Source organism: Cydia amplana, chromosome 18 (assembly GCF_948474715.1).
Source record: "Cydia amplana chromosome 18, ilCydAmpl1.1, whole genome shotgun sequence".
NCBI classification, from domain to species: Eukaryota; Metazoa; Arthropoda; class Insecta; order Lepidoptera; family Tortricidae; genus Cydia; species Cydia amplana.
In genome coordinates this window covers 15949013-15968363 of record NC_086086.1, presented here as the reverse complement: position 1 = coordinate 15968363, position 19351 = coordinate 15949013, and the positions used below count along the sequence as shown (strand labels likewise).

At 37.9% G+C, this 19351-nt stretch overlaps 1 protein-coding gene across 1 annotated transcript; it reads right to left on the bottom strand.

Annotated features, from left to right (window-relative positions):
- Positions 1-9286: 9286 nt before the first annotated feature.
- Positions 9287-17159, bottom strand: LOC134656632 (cytochrome P450 6k1-like). The gene is made up of 9 exons (XM_063512189.1): positions 17001-17159; positions 16056-16256; positions 15336-15488; positions 14203-14387; positions 13667-13815; positions 12516-12634; positions 10753-10858; positions 10221-10469; positions 9287-9459 (listed from the first exon to the last, which is right to left on the bottom strand). The coding sequence occupies exons 1-9, from the start codon at positions 17157-17159 to the stop codon at positions 9287-9289; spliced, it is 1494 nt and encodes a 497-aa protein (XP_063368259.1).
- Positions 17160-19351: the final 2192 nt, after the last annotated feature.

Genomic DNA, 19351 nt, shown 5'->3' with positions numbered 1-19351 from the left:
GCCTCAAATTGTTACTCACGCCACTCGCCTTTTTTGACCCCTCTTAAACAACGGTTGCATAAAATACTATTTCTACTCCCGTTTATTTGTCATTTAAAGGGCCCACACCTTTATAACCCTACCTTATAGTTGTCAAGACAAGTCTTTAGTCTATTCCCCAAAAAAGCATTTGTGCATACACGCAGTATCTTTTTGGCACTTTTTCGATACTTCGTCTAATGACCACTTAAAATATATTGAATGAAATACATTGTTGCCAACCTTATTTTAAATATCATCTCTGACAAATAAGTGAACCATAGACATAGTTTTTTTAATTTCATTCATTCTTTTTCCGCCCGTACCTACCCTCCATTTTTGCTACTTCATGAATGAAAGATATTTGTTACAATTTTATTTCAAAGTAAGTGCTTGGTCGTAGAAAAAGTATTGTATGCAACGTTGTTGAACCGAGTCGAAAAATACTCGTGGCATCTTTATTAACAATTTTCGGGTTGCCTCAAATTGTTACTCACGCACTCGCCTTTTTTGACCTCTCTTAAACAACGGTTGCATAAAATACTATAATATTTATCATTGCACTAAAGTCTCCAATAGTCTTATATGAAGAATAAGTACGTAGGTACTCTAGTGAAGTAAACTTTCTTATAGTTCATCTGGTCGTATCTCTCGAAAGAGATGGTGCAATAAAAACGGGACCGCTCCTCATGAAGACGTTCTTATTGAACAGAATGATAACGATGTATATGACACAGATAAAAACAATCTTATTTAATTTAGTTTACATGGTAGGGCTGGTGTCACACAACTAGGAGGCTTACACACAGTACACACGGGTCAATTTTTACCAATTTTTACCTATTATCTAAGTATTTTATCAAAAATTATCACACGACATGCACAAATACTCACACTTACACTGTACGATTGTTTCCGACGTACGTAAATACTTCTTCGTAAATATATTCTTTGTTGTGACCTGGGTCCCGGCAGAAAATCAGTGCTTTGCTCGAAAGAGAGAAGCGTATCACTGAGCCGTGACCCTTTTGTCCTGCTGCAACGCACACAGTTTGTACCTACCTACCTACTTTTATTAAATTTTACTTTTGTACCTACTCATTTCTATGTTATTTTCTTTGTTAGTGTAATAATTATTTTGTTTTTTTTTTCCTTTTCTTCTGTTATGATGATTGTGTGTAAATTTATATTGTGTGTCATTGCAGCTGTCAAATAAATGATTTATCTATCTATCTATCTACTTTAAAAGACCCTGCACTTACTTAATCTTGTGTTCTCCCATTGGTTGACTGGAAAAGAAGGACATTAAGCCCGCCATTTGTGCTACTATGTGTTGTGCAATAAAGATAACTTTCGTGAGTTTTCTAACATAAAGGTAATTTTACGGTTCTACTCACGTGTTTTAGTCACTCACGTGACAATGTTTCGGAAAGCCTAGGTAGCCATTTTCAAAGTTCAAAGTTCAAACACTAAAAGTGATACTAATATGACTACATGATACACCGCAACATAAATTTATAGTGTCTGAAAACGAAAACCTAGGCTCCGAAATTGGTCGCACAAAATTAGTACCTAAGCTAAACTGCATATATTATATACGATGTTAAGTTTTTCTCCAGGCAATAGTATAACAGTTAGCAAAACTCTAGACTTGGCTCCCATACAGAATAGTTCCCGCCCGTGGCATAGTTGAGAGCAGTTAAAACAGCACGCCGCAATAACAGAAGTTTGGGGATCGTCGGGCGCCTGTTATTGCAAGTGCGAACAGATACCCGCTCCTGGCCCACGGCAGTTGGACACTTAACAGTGGTCTTATAAGGAACAGTAACCAACTGTGGGTCTTACTATTCTTGGTTCATGTGACTGGCTTGAATATTTAAATATATAAATAAATTGTGAAACGGGACTAAATGCGCATTTAAGTTTTAAGATTTACCTCCGACGTTTCAAGGACGGCCTTATCCCCGTGGTCTCGGAGAAGACTGGCTAAAGTTAACATCAACATCTTCTAGCTGCGCGAGTTTTTCGAACTACCCGCACTTGGTATTCCACTCGAGTACGAGCGAGATGTATAGAAAGTAAATTACGTAGGCGTTAGCGTATATTTCAGTTTTGACAGTGTCAGTGACTCATGGTACAGGTACTGGGCTCTCAGAAACATGTCGCGTGAGTGAATTTAAACCGTAAAATTAGTTTAATGTTTAGTACTGTACGACATACAGTTTAAATTCCATTAGGTTTCACAGTGGGTCAGGAATCAAATTGTTCATTTTAGTAATTATATTGATAGCAAATTAGTATATGATTAATATTCATTATTTCGGTGCCCTACAGCCCAGGTAGATTAGTTTGACATACTGTTCCCACCGCCGCCACTGCGCCCACCATCTGTCGGTCGTTTAATTAAACTCAACCAGTCGCAATTAAATGCTTATATTTTGCAGATGATCGCAGTTCCAAGTTCCAGTCCGGTTGTTCCAGCTTTAGTTTAAATTACACTACTTTGGAAGACATACAATCGCTGAAATTTCAGTTACCACCAAAGTTCAACGGAGCGAGGTTGGTTTTGTAAGATTTGAAGACACCCTGTCCGTGTTAATATTATAAACGCGGCAGAAATTTTGTCTGTATGTCTTTGCACTTAAATCTCTGAACTGATAAAGATGAAATGATTGGTATGGATATAACTTTAGTATGAGTTCTGTATAAAAATCAAAGGTGTTTGCGAAGAAGATGATGCGTCATTACGCCCAGCCCATTGACTAGTATTTTTAAATAAATTAAATAAATGAATAAAATAAAATATGTATATTTATTTTCACCTCACAAAGGAAACATTTAACAAAGTATGGGGCATATGTACATAGTACCTACATAATACCTTCGTCGTAAATATTTTTGTAGGTTCTGTTAGTGAACTACTTACCCGATCAGTAGGACGTAGGTATTAATTAAGACAGTATAAAAATAGGAGCGTTAAATCACGCTCATGTCGCTTAGGCTACGTTACAATGTTTTGAAAATAGATTCTTATTAAAAAGCCGTTATTGCCAAAGTGGTTCAAATAACCCCAGTCTTAATTAAACATTAAACTCCCGTTTTACGAAACCGTTTTGAAAAAAGGTAATTTATCTCTGATTACCTTACTAATAACACCGCCTAAACAAAAGCCAAACGAAATCTTAAAGAAGCCCATTTAACCAACAATAGGTTTAACCCTTTAGGGAGGAAAAACCGTAATTCAATTATAAATATAAAGCTCAGCTTTCCCGTAACGTTCAAGGGGCTTCGGGAGCTTCTAGTGAGGAATGCACTTAAGCTTTTAACGGCAGACTTACTCCTTAACCTTTTTGATATCGAGCTTTCGGGTTCCGTCGAATGGCAAGGAAGCTTTCTAGATTAATCATGTCTGCCCGTGAATTTGTTAAGCGTTTGAAGAGCTCATTCTGGGCTGAATAAATACGAGATCGTTACCCGAAAAAAATTATGTCATCCTCCGTTGAGTTACGAAAGTATGGTATTTTCGTGTCGTTTTCATAACTCAGAGGAAGTTTTTAAGCGACGGTGAAATTGCGCTCATATTGTAAGAAATAGGAAACTTTACCTGTCCACCAAATTATATCAAAATCTGACGAAAAAATGACAGGCATAAAAATTGGTTCATAAAAGAAGCAAGAGAAATCAATTTCAAGTCAAGTTGAGAATTTAAAGTTAATGGTTTGAAGATAAGTGACATGAATGTAAGTCTTTTATTTATAATGTACCTACATCTTTTATATTAGACGCATTTCTTTAAAATGTATATTAGGTACCAGACCCTTTTTTCGCTAGATCTGGAACGTACTTGGATAAATATTAATGCGCTCAGAGATCGTTTTATCCCTGTTACGAAAGATCCGTTTATTACAAATAGCTTTAATGGATGGGTCGTGTAATATGGTTTATTATCTACTCCTACATATAATATTTTTTGCTGCTGACGTTTGGCCGTTAAATGCGAATTATTCTGAGCGTAAGTAGTATTAATAAAAAAGCGGCCAAGTGCGAGTCGGACTCGCCCATGAAGGGTTCCGTATTTAGGCGATTTATGACGTATAAAAAAAAAACTACTTACTAGATCTCGTTCAAACCAATTTTCGGTGGAAGTTTACATGGTAATGTACATCATATATTTTTTTTAGTTTTATCATTCTCTTATTTTAGAAGTTACAGGGGGGGGGACACACATTTTACCACTTTGGAAGTGGCTCTCGCGCAAACTATTCAGTGATATGATAGTGAGAATAAAATGATATTAGAAACCTCAATATCATTTTTGAAGACCTATCCATAGACACCCCATACGTATGGGTTTGATGAAAAAAAAAATTTTGAGTTTCAGTTCAAAGTATGGGGAACCCCAAAAATTTAATGTTTTTTTTTCTATTTTTGTGTTACCCATGTGCAACGGTATTCTGATTCAATAGTATTTTAAGGTATTGATGATACGAGTAAGAAACGATTGCTTGTATGGGTTGGTGCGCCCGAAAGACAATGCGAGTCGTGTCAAAACTTGAAGGACACCGATTCTGATTTAACAATTTCTTATGGGTTTAAAATGGTTTTGATACGCCTTTGACATTCGTTTTGGTGATTGGCGCTCATCTCACGCATGATTTCTACTTTTATTTGCATGCACCAATCAGCGTGAGTGATCTTCAAGGTCGATTCAAAATAACATCAAAACCATAACAAGTTGTTCAATCAGAATCGGGCTCACAAATTGTTAAATCTGAATACCGCTGATGATCCCCAGAGGTCTATTTTAAGTTCAAAATTATGAACACAACAAAAACATTAATTGCTTCACTTCCGGTCAGTATACAAAGGTAATTCTACGCGTGAGTTGTAAATTACTACCTTTTTTGTACTCACACAATAAAAATGTTCTAAAATTGGGACAAAACAATCTGCGTATAAAAACGAGTGGAAGATGTACCTAACAAACAAATTAGAAATGTGAAAATAGTCTGACACGGCAGGGACACTGATACCAAGTACGAATACTTGGTCAAAATACTTTGTAAAAATACCAAGTACCTATTCAAAACTTACATTTGGTTTGTGTAGTAGGGATAAAAATTTACATCAAAAACAAATTCATTTGAAAATTATTTTATAAACTTAAAACATAAATTGTTTATCACACTAAAAAACAATTCTCTGATACGAAAGTATGGTATTTTCGTGTCGTTTTGGTAACTCAGAGAAGTATTTTTAGGACATATATGGTGAAAATACGCTTATATTTTAGGAGTAGACAACTATTTGTTCCAATTACTAGCAAGTATTAATCCCTGTTCCGAGTAAAAATACTAGCAACGCCCTCAAAACAATTAATATGCCAGTGCCGTAAGCAGAGGATGGCATTACTCAAATACTTGGAGTGACGCGCAGTTAATCCTGAGCACTTTTACGGAATTATTTTTTAAATTTTTCGAAAAATTAGGCGACAATTTTTGCTCGGAATTTAAACAGTTTTAAAACGAGAATTCAGTTTCTTTGATGATATCCTGCTTGTTTTGTTGTTGGAACATAATTAGGTATGCTATTGTGTTATCTATTTCTATTATAAAGAAGTTTCCATTTATCATGATTTTTTGTTTCTTTACCTAAAATTTGACGATGGATCATTCAGAAATAGGTTGGTCTGTTCTGTCTCAAACATATCATATTAATTTGAATAGGAAATAATTTAGTTTAGGGTAACATTCTAATAGGAAACCCCTTATTTTAGCACAACCACAACAATAATTACGAACTATACTTTTTAATTTTAATTTCGAATTTTGGAGATAAGTGGGTACATTTTACGGCACGATTTTATTCACAACACAGTGTAAATTTCATTCGATAGCGTGACGAGCGTTCGCGTTTGCGTTATGTCTAATTGTCTATTTTTGTATAGGATTTTGAACAGAGTTTGACGTTTTCGGTTTAAAGATCTTTATTTTCTCAAAAGAATAACAATAATTCACTTACTTGAGAAATGAAAACAACATGCATAATTTAGCTATGATTCTTAATCTATGCTTAATCTAGGCTAGCGCTAGGTTAGGTTAGGTTAGGTTAGGTTAGGTTTTGGAAACTCAAAATCCCATACAAAATGACACTTAACGCAAACGCGTACTCGTCACGCTATCGAATGAAATTTACACTAGGGCTACAGATGCTAAGGTTTATGTGCCAAATTAATACTTAATGAAAATAAACACATATATATTGAGAGAGACTAGCAGTCTATGCTATTAATCGTCTCTGGTATTACTTACTCCGCCGTAGTAAGAATTAGCCCAATGCATCAGCTGCAGACTAAACTCAGTTAGGAATTAGTTACTCGCGTGCTCTATCCCGACTTGCAAGTTAGCGACTTAGTTACTTGCCTAATGCTTATTTACTAACTACCTAATACACTAAACTTGAAAATAATGGAAGATATTGATTGGGTATTTCAATTTCTTGTTCTCTGCGGATTCGCAAGTTAACGAATTTACATTTTATTGAAATAAAAGAAAAACGGATAAATTTACCGCCTCGGGCCACTTGATTAACCGGGTGGGAGCCGGAAGGGGGGGGGGGAGGGTAGAATTTTATAACCTAAGATTGCGGCGAATATTATAGGAACGTAAAAATTAATATTTGACAGTTATATAGGTTGTTACTAACCATGAGGCTAAACTCGACGTTTTCTATGGAAAAGCCAAAAAAAATCGCGATTTTGGTTCTTTTCATTAGGCGTTTGTCGATGTACGATCGTCATCTTGGCTAGACCCCCGGAACAGACTAAATAGAAGTAGCAAACATTTTTTAAAATCTCTCAAAATTTTCACCATCACTCCAGGTTTATTTGTACGCTGTAAAAGTAATATCTGTTGCTCAACTTGCTGGCGGCACACATAACATGCTATTAAGTGCGCCAATTTCGTACCATAGTTGCAAAGTTAGTTTCGTATTAAAGTTAGCTATGTCATAGTTCTAACAAATAGGTAGGCTACTCTGTGACTTAGGCCTCATTGAACATGGTGCGAGAACTGTAAAGCGAGTTTCATTATAAGTTATAAGCAAAATTTTCGGTAAAAGTTTAAATGGCGTGGACAGATTATTATTAGTGTCGGTCTAGGACAGCGGTCGGCAACAAGCGGCCCGCAAACCTCTTACTTGCGCCCCGCGAGCCACCCTGGCTATTTTGTATGTAATATTGACAAACGACAATGTCTGATAAAGTCATAAATATTAACAAAGTGCGGCCCGCGTCACCTTCGTTAACTATTGTGTGGCCCTTGGCTGCTAAAAGGTTGCTGACCGCTGGTCTAGAAGTTGTTCGCCCATTTTCTTTTTTGGACTATCTTATGTCCCACTGCTGGCCAAAGGCCTCACCTTTCTTCCACCATACTCATTACGTTTTGGTGCATGCTCCCGCATTCGGTAGCCAATTTGGCCCAGCGATCCGGGTGCAACGGCAGACATGTCCCGCCCAATCCCACTTAAACCCCCATTCCACATCCATTGGTATTCGCCCATGTACCACATAATTTAAGCAAGACACACAGACAGAACTGCAACAAGATCTGCTGATTTTATAACTTACTTTCTCAAATACACTATGATTTATGTTCATGATACTTAACAACAAATTCGAGGTAACGAGAACAATGAAATGTTTTAAAAGTTGGAAGGGTTTGGGTTACTACGGATTAGTTCGAGATAGAAAATGTTTAGCGATTACTGGAACCCTATACTTTGTTTTCAAAATTAGAGTTAGGTAATTAGAAGGGAACAAAGCCTGGAAATTAGAAGGGTAAAAAAATCGGGCATCGAGTTTTTCCCTTTTATCAAATTTAAGAACTTTGTTATGAAACAATAGAATCACTTCATTTGTTTTCCGCGCTCAGCGTGCAGTGATTGTATTGGTTCTTAAAAACGCATCCCTTGCAACGCATCCTCGCACATATCGATCGAGAACGTAATTTACTTTCTATGTATCTCGCTCGTACTCGCATATTAGTGCGAGCGAAATGTATAGAAAGTAAATTACGTTCTCGATGTCGTATATATGTCACGTTTGACTCTGTCAGTGACCATGGTACGGGCTCGAGGCGAAAAGCACCCTTTACTTTGAAAATATACCGACTTTTGTTGAAATTTTGGATCTCTTGAATCGCGGATATAGCTACCTATATCTTATACTGGTGGGAGACGGGTCAAGACCGGGATACGTGGAAAGGGAGGAGGAAGCCCAGCAGTGCAGTGGGTCACTCTAGAGTATAGGCTCATATAAATATAATAATAATAATAATAATTTGAGCCTATATGCGTCCTACTGCTGGGCACAGGCATCCTCTCATGCGCGAGAGGGCTTGGGCCATATCCCCACGCTAGCCCAATGCGGATTAGGGACTTCACATACACCTTTGAATTTCTTCGCAGATGTATGCAGGTTTCCTCACGATGTTTTCCTTCACCGAAAAGCTAGCGGTAAATATCAAATGATATTTCGTACATAAGTTCCGAAAAACTCATTGGTACGAGCCAGGATTTGAACCCGCGAGTCGGGCCGCGACCTCCGGATTGAAAGTCGGACGTTATATCCACTCGGCCACCACCGCTTAAACCGCATATAAATATAAATAAATAAATATTTTATATTAAAATAATTATACTGTTATGACATGCAATTATTATACTATAGGCTAGGACTGCTAGGAGGCCTATAATTGTGTCAAAATGTCAGCCAGGTCGTTCCAAAAACATGCATCCCGCGTTACACCGGAACGCCGCACATGAATTTTGAACGACATTATTATCGTGTCAATTAATCTGCCAATTAAGCGCTAATAAGGCTTACGATTAATGTCAAAACTGCTAATTAGCTGATTATAGTATTAGGTATTTAGTGAGTCGAGGATTGTTGTAAAGGTAAATGCTTTGATTTCATTGCACCTTCCCATGTCCATTTATATAAATAATAATAATAATAATAATTCAGCCTTTATACGTCCCACTGCTGGGCACAGGCCTCCTCTCATGCGCGAGAGGGCTCGGGCTATATAGGTATACAAAAATTGTAGATAACCAAGTCCGAAGTTTTATTTTTAATACACGTTCGATACAACTTTTGAAAATCTAATCTCAGTTCCTACCGCGAATCAATTTCTTTAGTTCGTTTGTCGCTCTAATTTTCAAGAGTGATCGAGGCTGATAACAAAATTTCGATTTTCGCGGTACACCCTCAGTTCCTCGGTATGAAGTCGAGTTTAATAGGATGCTCCGGCATGAGGAATGGGGCTTTTGTCTCGAAGTTCAGTTTGCTTGGCTCCGTCGAGCAGGGCAGAGGCCGGAACTCCATGTTCAGGACGAGTTCTGACAGCACGTAGCGCATGGACATCTGGGCGAAACGTTTACCTGCAGAAGATAATCAGGTCATTGTAATTCGAAATAACCATTTTCACATTCACATTTGGTTCATCAACGTAGCGTAGGACATATCTTATTGTTCTAAGGGCTCATCTAGATGGAGCGCAAACTCGCATGCGAGTTTAGTTACATTGCGGACTGTTGAGGTAACATCAAATTGTTCCGGACAATCAAATACCACTGTCGCCGATAAGCTCCAAGAAAGTCGGCTTAGGTGGTTTGGGCAGGTCAAAATAATTCCCCTGTGGCGCATCAATACTGGCTGCCCGCAACACGTCAACATGTCTACGTCAACGTGTCAGCGATGTCACTCCGACACAAGTAAATTTCCCTTCTACACGGAAGCCTAAATCTTTATTTATTAATCCTATTGTAATATATTGGTTGTAAATAATCTTTCATTGTAAATACTCATTCATAATTCCGCGCCAGCAAGGGCACTAAACCCGTAAGCAACAGAGCCCTTAGTTTTGCCTTGCCAGGCCCAAATAGGAGAGACAAACTATAAGAAAACGGTCGCCCAATGTCATCGCCAAAGATTTAAAACGCCTGTGCATTAAACTGGACTGTGCATAGACGATGTCGGGGATAGAGCGAAACAGAAGAGGAAAAGTAGTAAACCGGACCCCGTCACAGTACGGGACAAAAGCTAGGAGGACGATGATAATGAACAAATACCGCAATGTAATGCAGGCGAGTTCTTGCGCCGTCTAAATGAACTCTAATTACCTATTGTACAAAAAACTTACCTATACACATTCTGGGACCATCTCCAAACGGCAAATACGAGAAAGGGACGAAATTCTGCTCATTTTCGGACAAGAATCTATTAGGGTCGAACTTGTAAGGTTCAGGGAAGAACTTGGCGTCGTGGTGCATGCCTATGGCATTGATGTAGACGGGGGTGTTCGCGGGGAGGGTGAGGGTGTCATCGATCTTGTAGTCGATGGAGCAGACTCGGTCCAGCCAGCCCATTGGAGGGTATCTTCGCAAGCTCTCTATAAAAGAAAAATAGGTGAAAAAAGGCTTAAATATGGACTGTTAATTTATAAAATAATTCAATATAATTTATTGGTATATTTTTTAATATCTGTAAAAATTCTACTTTTAATGAAATTACTAACTGTCGACACCTTTTGAGTTATAAACGTTATAGGTAATTATATTTATACTCAATCTCTAACGATAATGACGTAAATTTTATTATTAATTAACGGTCCAGGTTTGCAAATAGCAGCACCTAATATTATTTTAAATGTGTACGAAAAAAACGGTATTTACCTTTAATAACGCAGTTTAGATAAACCAATTTGTCCAAATCACTAAAATTTAAGTCAGCACCGTCTTTATTTTTTTTAGCCTCACTTAATTCCTCGTATAGTTTTTCCTGAAAAAAGTATTTTTTTAAAGATTATTTACAAAACATAGGTACCTACACTAAACAAAAGGTTTGTTTGTAGAATCAACTGTCTATATGGGACCAAACGCATTAAATTAATACAAAATCCAGAAACAACAGTCAGAGTCTGACAATCGTACACATGCAATATGTGCAGTTAGCTTGGTCTAAGTCTATGCGAAGTATTATTATTATTATTATATAATTATAGGCGAGCAGCTATTGAGCTGATGAGCCTATGTCACACAGTGTCCAGTGTTATATAGTTCAAAGTTTGTATAGTCATATCACTTCACTAGTAATCATCAGTCTAACTTATTGCTTAAAAGCCAATTGTCCAATCTGTTTTTAAACACATTGACCGAGGGGGCAGTCACAACACTATCCGGTAAACGGTTCCAAGCCGCCACGACACGGTTCGACAAGGAATGATATGCAGCTTTAGTAGTAGTGGGAGTGCGAACCATTCGTAGGCTGTGACCTCGGGTCTCGCGGCTAACAGTTCTCTTATTGATTATTTTGTGGATGTCAGGGAGGTTGTAACAGTGGGTGATAATCTTAAAACACTCGATGAGGTCTCCTCTCACTCTCCTAGCTTTGAGTGTGGGCAGCTTCAGTACCTTTAGCCTTTCTTCATAAGGCAAGCGTTTCAGCTTAAAAGGAATCTTGGTGGCTCTTCGCTGCGCACTTTCTAGAAGGTCAATGTCTTTGACGAAATAAGGATTCCATACTTGAAAAGCATATTCTAGCAAGGGCCGGACATATGTTTTATAAATTTTGATAAAAGCTTCAACAGATATGCATTGAAATGAGCGTTTTATAACATACAAGAACGAATTTGCCTTTTTGACTATGTTATTTATGTGCTCACCCCACTTCAGGTTATTTGTAACTGTCACACCGAGATCCTTTTGGGACGTCACCGCTGCAATTGGAGAGTTCCCTATCATGTATTGGACCATAGGGTTTCTTTTACCGAGGTGCAGAACTGCGCATTTGTTAACATTCAATTTCAATATCCACTTCGAAGTCCACTCCGTTAACCGATTCAAATCGGCTTGCAGCTGGCCCGAAGAAACATGAGGGTTGGCAAAGAACTTGCCATCGTCAGCAAAGAAGCACGACTCTGACTCTATTAGTGCTATTAAGTCAGTCACAAATATTCCAAACAGAGTTGGAGACAAGACAGATCCTTGAGGTACTCCACTCAGCACGTTTAGTGGCTGAGACAGGCAGTCACCGACTCGCACACTGAAGGTTCTGTCTGACAGGTACCCTTCTATCCATTTTAGTAGCTTTCCACGGATTCCAAAATGATCTAGTTTCAAAAGCAGTCTCTGATGAGGAACCTTGTCGAATGCACGTTCAAAATCTAAGTATATAATATCTACTGGGAGGTTAAGGTCCATACTTTCGGTCCAAGCATGTACACAGGTTAAGAGATTAGTAACTGTAGATCTTTTTTGCACAAAACCATGCTGCTTCACCGATATTAAATTTTCCCTATTGAGGAAACCTAAAGTAAAAAAGTAGGGTAGATATTTTCTCTTTAATAGTAAATTTTAACGATAAGCTACTTGACTTTGTTGCCACCTTATTAAATATTTTATTCATTTATTTCATGATGAACTGAAATTTTCATCACCTGTATCTTGGAATTGTGAGCTAGTTCGTTAACCATGAATGTGAGAGCGACTGCCCCAGTATCAAATCCTGCTTGCAACATGATAGTAGCCTGGGCGGCTAGCAGGTCATCACTAAATTCTGAAATACTTGCAATTATATAATCGTCATCATCATAATTATATTTACTTCAAAAACACATTTATTATATAATAAGATAAAAGTGGTATAAAACTATAACTACAATTAAAATAACTAAAACTAATAAATAAAAATGCCTATCAACATTTTGAGCCCTTGGTACCCTATCAATCTGGATTGCTATGGCCAATCTTTGAGCGAGAAAACTGCCTGCGCGAGGGTCACCTGTACGGATACCATCAGTATGTCACTGACATAAACGCCGTCGAGAACGTAATTTACTTTCTATACATCCCGTTTGCACGAATATGCGAGTGCGAGCGAGATGTATAGAAAGTAAATTACGTTATCGACGGCGTTTATGTCAGTGACAAACTGATGGTAACCGTACTTAAGCCTCCCTTAGGCGTTTGCTGAGCGCCTTGTGGAGCCCCCGTACCCCCCTACCCCACGGGCCTGGTGTGTCGACGCCAAAAGCTACAAACTTGTAGTGTGCGCCGAATATTATTATTTTTTTCACTGTAACCGTCATAATGTTCTTAATTTTTGCCTGTGGGCACTCATTGGCAGTTTTCTACAAGTTCTTGTACTTATTCAGTTTAATGAAATACATTCTTCCCGGCGATTAAAGGTATCAGAAGTTGTAAATATAATTTATATTTATACTTATAGCCAATAAGAAATTTGAGCTTCTTTTTGACGACTGGTCTGGCCTGCCTGTGAAGCCGCGGTCCTGGGTTCAAATCCCGGTAAGGGCATTTATTTGTGTGATGAGCACAGATATTTGTTCCTGAGTCTTGGGTGTTTTCTATGTATTTATGTATTTGTATATAATATATGTCGTTGTCTGAGTGCCCACAACACAAGCCTTCTTGAGCTTACTGTGGGACTTAGTCAATCTGTGTAAGAATGTCCTATAATATTTATTTTATAGCCGCACCAAATTAGATTTAATTAAATTTAATTTGTTACATCTACCGTTACCTTACAGTTACCACTAACAGTTAACTTTACTAAAGCCTAAAGTTTTACCTTGCCCATCGTCTAGTTTTTCTTCCTTCATCTTAACCAAAGTGTCAAGAAGATCATTGTTTTCAAGGTTGTTGGTTGTTCTGTGTTCAATTATCGTATTCACAGTCTTTCTAAAGAAATCCACACTTTTTTTTGGGAAAAACGAGAACCTGAAAAATAGAGCTAATTGAAAAAAATAACAAAGGGTCTGACGTCATGGGACTGCCATGCAGTGGTGATACAATGTAATAAAAATAAATACATAGCTAAAATACGTAATGAAAAGTAAACAAACTGCCCACAATTTTGTCCAAAAACATCTAATCAATCCGGTTACAAGCATTTCTATATGGTTTGCGGGAGGAACAATATACTTTTTTATGACTAGTTACTCTCTGTGGACAAAATTCCCTCCGAACTTTTCAGCCATTTTCCAGGATTAGCTATTTCCTATTCAAAGTTTCGTGTTAATCACATTTATTTAATCAAAAGACGAATCTGGATTGATAACAATTAACTTGTTGGTAACTAACGTACACTAATTAAGCAGGAGTTACCTGAAAATATCCACAAGAGCAGGCCAGAAGAATATGCTGTAAATAGACAGCCCGCGAAACCAGTCGAACCTCATGAACTCCCGCGTAACAGCACGAAGGGCACTGTCACCGGTGCCGACGGCGTCGTTCTGCATGCCGAAGAGGGATGTTCCAATGATGTCGGTGGTGTAGTCAGCGAAAAGATTCTGGAAGGGGATAGATAATTTATGACAATATGCAACCAGTATGGAATAGTTGGTGATAGCTAACGCGGTGGACTGTATGATGAGATGATGCACACACGTAGATATTATAATTAATTTATTTAAAACACAACACAAGATGTATTAAAAGTAAGGCGATGACAGGCAAAGAACATGGAAAGAACAGAATTCAAACTAGTGTAGAAAAGTATATAGTTTTAAAGGTATAAAGGAGATCGCACGCCAGCCAGTCGCCAACAGTTGGTGATAGACAAAGTGGCTAAATATGTTACATAAGTGATATCTGGAGCGTTGGAACTATAGCCCAAGCCCTCTCGCGCATGAGAGGAGGCCTGTGCATGAGTGGGACATGTATAGGCTTAATGATTGAAGTGATATCTGAAGTCGGCTGTATATAAGTACTAGTAGACAGCGACAGAGCCTAAAATAATTTGTGATAACGTACAGCATTGGATCATCCTGCATGACTTGCCTGCAACTTGTTTGAACCTTGATAAATAAAGGAATGGGGTGTTAACGACCCTTAGACATGAGGAAATTAGAAGAGGAAGATAACAGTCACAATCACATAGCCAGTGACAGAATAAGTGTCACAGAAATAATGTTCAACGCTGTGTTTGACGATTTGCAAAGTATTTTATTTACACGCAGGCCAACGTCATGAAACGTAGATATTAAGTAATTTGAAAATTTTATCGGGTTTGTTGCGTTTTATTTTGTTAACTTTATTTATTTATGCTATCCAAGCAAAAGGTTATACACCATCATTATACACCAGTGTTGAAACGTCAGAAATAAAGGTAACAAAATAAATTCGTCATAAATTCGATGTGTTTAAAACGCGAACCTTGTATACTTATTATTTTCTTAGATTATTTTATCAGCCAAGGCCGAGTTTTAAATGTTTTAAATATCCCAAGGTGAACTTGCCCTAATCTCTGTGGTCTTGTTGTTCGCCTTATCTTGCCGTATTCGGTTGATGGTTGCCTTTGATTTAGATGACAGCAGTCCATGCATGGCCCTTAGCTTTGCTGCTGTGAATATGTATGTTATACGCCGCCTAATGTTACTCCATGCTGGATCCTGAAATAAAGGCCTTGATAAAAATGTATTGCATGATGCTGGAATCCTATACCTAAATTAGTTAAGATATTATATTTATGTTTAATTGGAAATGATTTGTTATTTTTAGTAAAAAAATAGCACAAATTCATAAAAAGATCGTCAAGTGTATTCAGAAATCAGGATATTTTTTTATACATTCGGGTTAGGAACTGCGAACTTGCGCTCCAGAAATGGTATAGTAGATGTGGGTGATAAGGCCGCTAAGCTTAAGAGAGATTGGGCGGGACACGTCTACCGTATGCACCTGGATCGGTGGACCAAGTTGGCTACCGAATGGATGGACACCGCAGATTAGCCGGGCAGACCAAAAAAGAGATGGCGGGATGACCTTGACGCTTTTTGTAGCGACTGGTGGGAACATGCAACAAACCGTAATGAGTGGCGGAAGAAAGGTGAGGCCTTTGCCCAGTAGAGGGGTGTCCCTTTACTGGGCAAAGGCCTTTATTGCCTGTTTCGTGTAAAACAGGCAATATAAAAAAAAAGAAAAAAATTGACGATCTTATTGCGAAATTCAACCATACTCACTTTAATGGTGAATATGTTAAGCCCCCCAACGGGATCCGACTTTCCGGACGCCAAATATCTGTTCCGGAAAAGGTCGCTGTCAGACAGCAGGATACGCTTCGTAACCTCAGGATCCGCTACCACCAGGACAGGCTGCCGGAATACCCAGATACCAGTCAACGGGGCTTGGAACTTTGCGTGTAGATCACGCATCCATATACCCTGAAAAAAATCATGCGTTATGTATATTTCTAAGCACCAGAGTTTACGAACATATCACCATGTCATGTACTGATGTGTGAAATTTTGAAATAGTTTCTTCATGCCGATAGAAAGTTCAACAGCCAAGATTGACCAAAAAGATTCTTCTGTATTTGGGTCAAATACCGTGTACAAACAGCAACACTCTTAACTGTCCATCGGTGAACCTTATGCCTTTTGTAATAAGGTTTACAGCTAGACAGTTAACAGTGTGGGCGATGGTACTCACATAATTTTCACTGATTCGTTTATTTTATTAAAGGATTGAGGAATACCCAGACCAGTTTTTGCAACGTTACCAGACTGTTCTGGTGTAAGGATTCGGTAGAATCCCCTGGAACTACCAAATTGCATCATCCTTCAACTAGAAGTCCTGAGCTGTTAACGACCAAGCTGAATTGCACATAACAGTGAGATCGCAGGCTCTTCTTGATGGATGGATCTTGGGTTTGCAAAGAATAGCGTATCCGCAGCTGGAAAGCTCTCAGCCTGAAGCAGGTTTCTTTGGTATCTTCTTCTTCTTTTAAGCCCATTTCAATCCTTCAGATGTAGGCCTCCTTAATTTTTGCCATTCTGTTCTGTTTTGTGCTTTGTATTTGATTCTCCCCAAGATCTCCACACTACCAGCCTCTTGCACCACGAGCCGTCTTTTGTATACTTTGTTATAATCTCTAAATGGTATAATTGTGTAATTTTTGTACCCACCACATTCTGTTTGAAGAAACAGTCGAAATTACCCAGCAATGGGTGTGGGGGGGAGTGCGGCACGCCCCGTTCAGCCCAGAAGCGGCTATTCTTGCGGTGCTGAATGTACAATATGGCCAGCACACTGGCAAACACAGCGGCTAGTAGTGTTAATAACATCCTGCTGGAAAATCGTAACAAAATAGTTCAGCGGTTAAGGTTAAAACTGACGTACTTACAAGTTTCTTTTAAACTATATGGTGCATGATACAGATTATTTACTAATTGTAAGTTAAATAATTTCAAAAAAAAAACTACCGGCTTTGAACTCTAAATTTGTTAACAAGTTTTCGTTGATTATTCGATTATTTTTAATCAATTTAGAAGTTTGAATGAAATTCTGCCCGAAGTATATTGCTGCTAGAATCAATTACCAACCTATTTCATTATAATTATGTTTCGATGAAAATCTATTGTTGAAATCTCCCTTTGGAAGCCAATCAGTGATTGTGTTTTTTATTGGCATAAATAAATGGGTTTTTCCTAACTGTTACAAAATATTAGTCAGTTTCTTAAATAAATAATAAACGCCTGTCCGCGCAAAGTCGCTGGAGAAAGCTAATATATAAATACAATAAAAAAATTAAACGCTTACCTATTATGCTGAGACGTAATCTTGCATACTAAAATCGGTCGATTCGGTCGTCTATGTAATGTGCCGCGCGGTAGCCAAGGGTTTAATAAACACTTTCTTATTATTTTTCAAAGTACAACTGTCAAGTTCATTCGCTATTTTAAATGCAACTATAATACATTAACTATATTCTTCACATTAGGTGGTATTTGTATTCTGATAAGATAAATTGTCAATAAAGATAATAATAATCAATGCAGTTGTCACAACCACTGCCAAACTTGACAAAAAATAACTGAAGCGAACGCGCAGAGGTCGTATTTATAATAACTATCAGTTATTGCACCAACAAATACAATGTTCTTGGACACTTATGTATGAGTAATGACGCTCTAGCATGACTCGCGTTCTTGCATGCGACTCGACTTGAAGTCGCGCTACATAAATTAGTAGAGAAGTTAAAGTTTACCAGTTTTATTGTGTTTTAAGTAGTTTATATACCTAAAAACTAAAAGGCCCCTCGATATGTTTAGGTACTTAATAAATCAGCAACAAAATTGATAAAAGTAGCGTGCAAATTGTTACAAAGTTGTTTATCAGTGTATAAATATTATTTGACAAAGGTTATCACTACCTATACAATGTAACACTTAAACTCTTAATTCATTAATGTATATAACAGGTCTAACGTGATTAAATTTCATTATTTTACCATTTTTTCGACAATGAAATTTCATAGGAACGATGTTCCTAAACGTAGCAAGTTAGTCTTGTAAGTACGTATTCTTTTAATAAAGAATAAACCGGCCAAGTGCGCAAAAAACGGCAAAAAATCACGTTTGTTGTACGGGAGCCCCACTTAAATATTTATTTTATTCTGTTTTTAGTATTATAGCTGCAACAGAAATACTCGTACATCATTTGTGAAAATTTCAACTATCTAGCTATCACGGTTCATGAGATACAGTATGTGACGGTAGCACGGTCGCATTTTTATCGCTTGTCACCATGCCTGTCACGTTCTAACAAGTAAGTGCGAAAGTGACGGGCAAAGTGACAGGCGTTAAAAATGGAACCATGCTGCGCCCACTGGTGACAGACAGACAGACGGGCAGACAGACGGACAGACGGACAGACAGACGGACAGACAGACGGACAGACAGACGGACAGAGGAGTCTTAGTAATAGGGTCCCGTTTTTACCCTTAGGGTAATACGAAGCCCTAAAAAAGTAGATTTTCACTTGTTTCATGTTTGCCGTAGCTACAATATTTATATTGACCAATCGCAACGGGGTCAAACGCACCCGGCGTGCACGCGTGATCCCAGGGGTATTTACCCGCTCCACGGCAAACAGTTGCAGATTTAGAACGAAATGTAAAAAATCCATGCGGATTTCAATGTTGAATTGGTATCGGAATTTAAGCTTTGATATTTAGGCTGCAAATATAGATAAACGGTTGTGGTTTAATTTCAGTAAACTGTTAGATTTTGAATGTTTTTGTAATTAGTTAAAGCAGGAACCTATATTAAAATTCTTTCAAAATATTTTTAAACGTTTGTGATATCATCATGCCAAGGTGGATCAAAGAAGCAGCTTTTGTTATACGGTATGCTAAGTACCAAACGTAAGGCAAAGAATTTATCACAGTTATGATAACGGTACCTGATTTAGGTATTGAAATCCAGTAACTTTAACCGTCGCCAAAAAAGAAAAACAATTTACCTAATCATTTTTA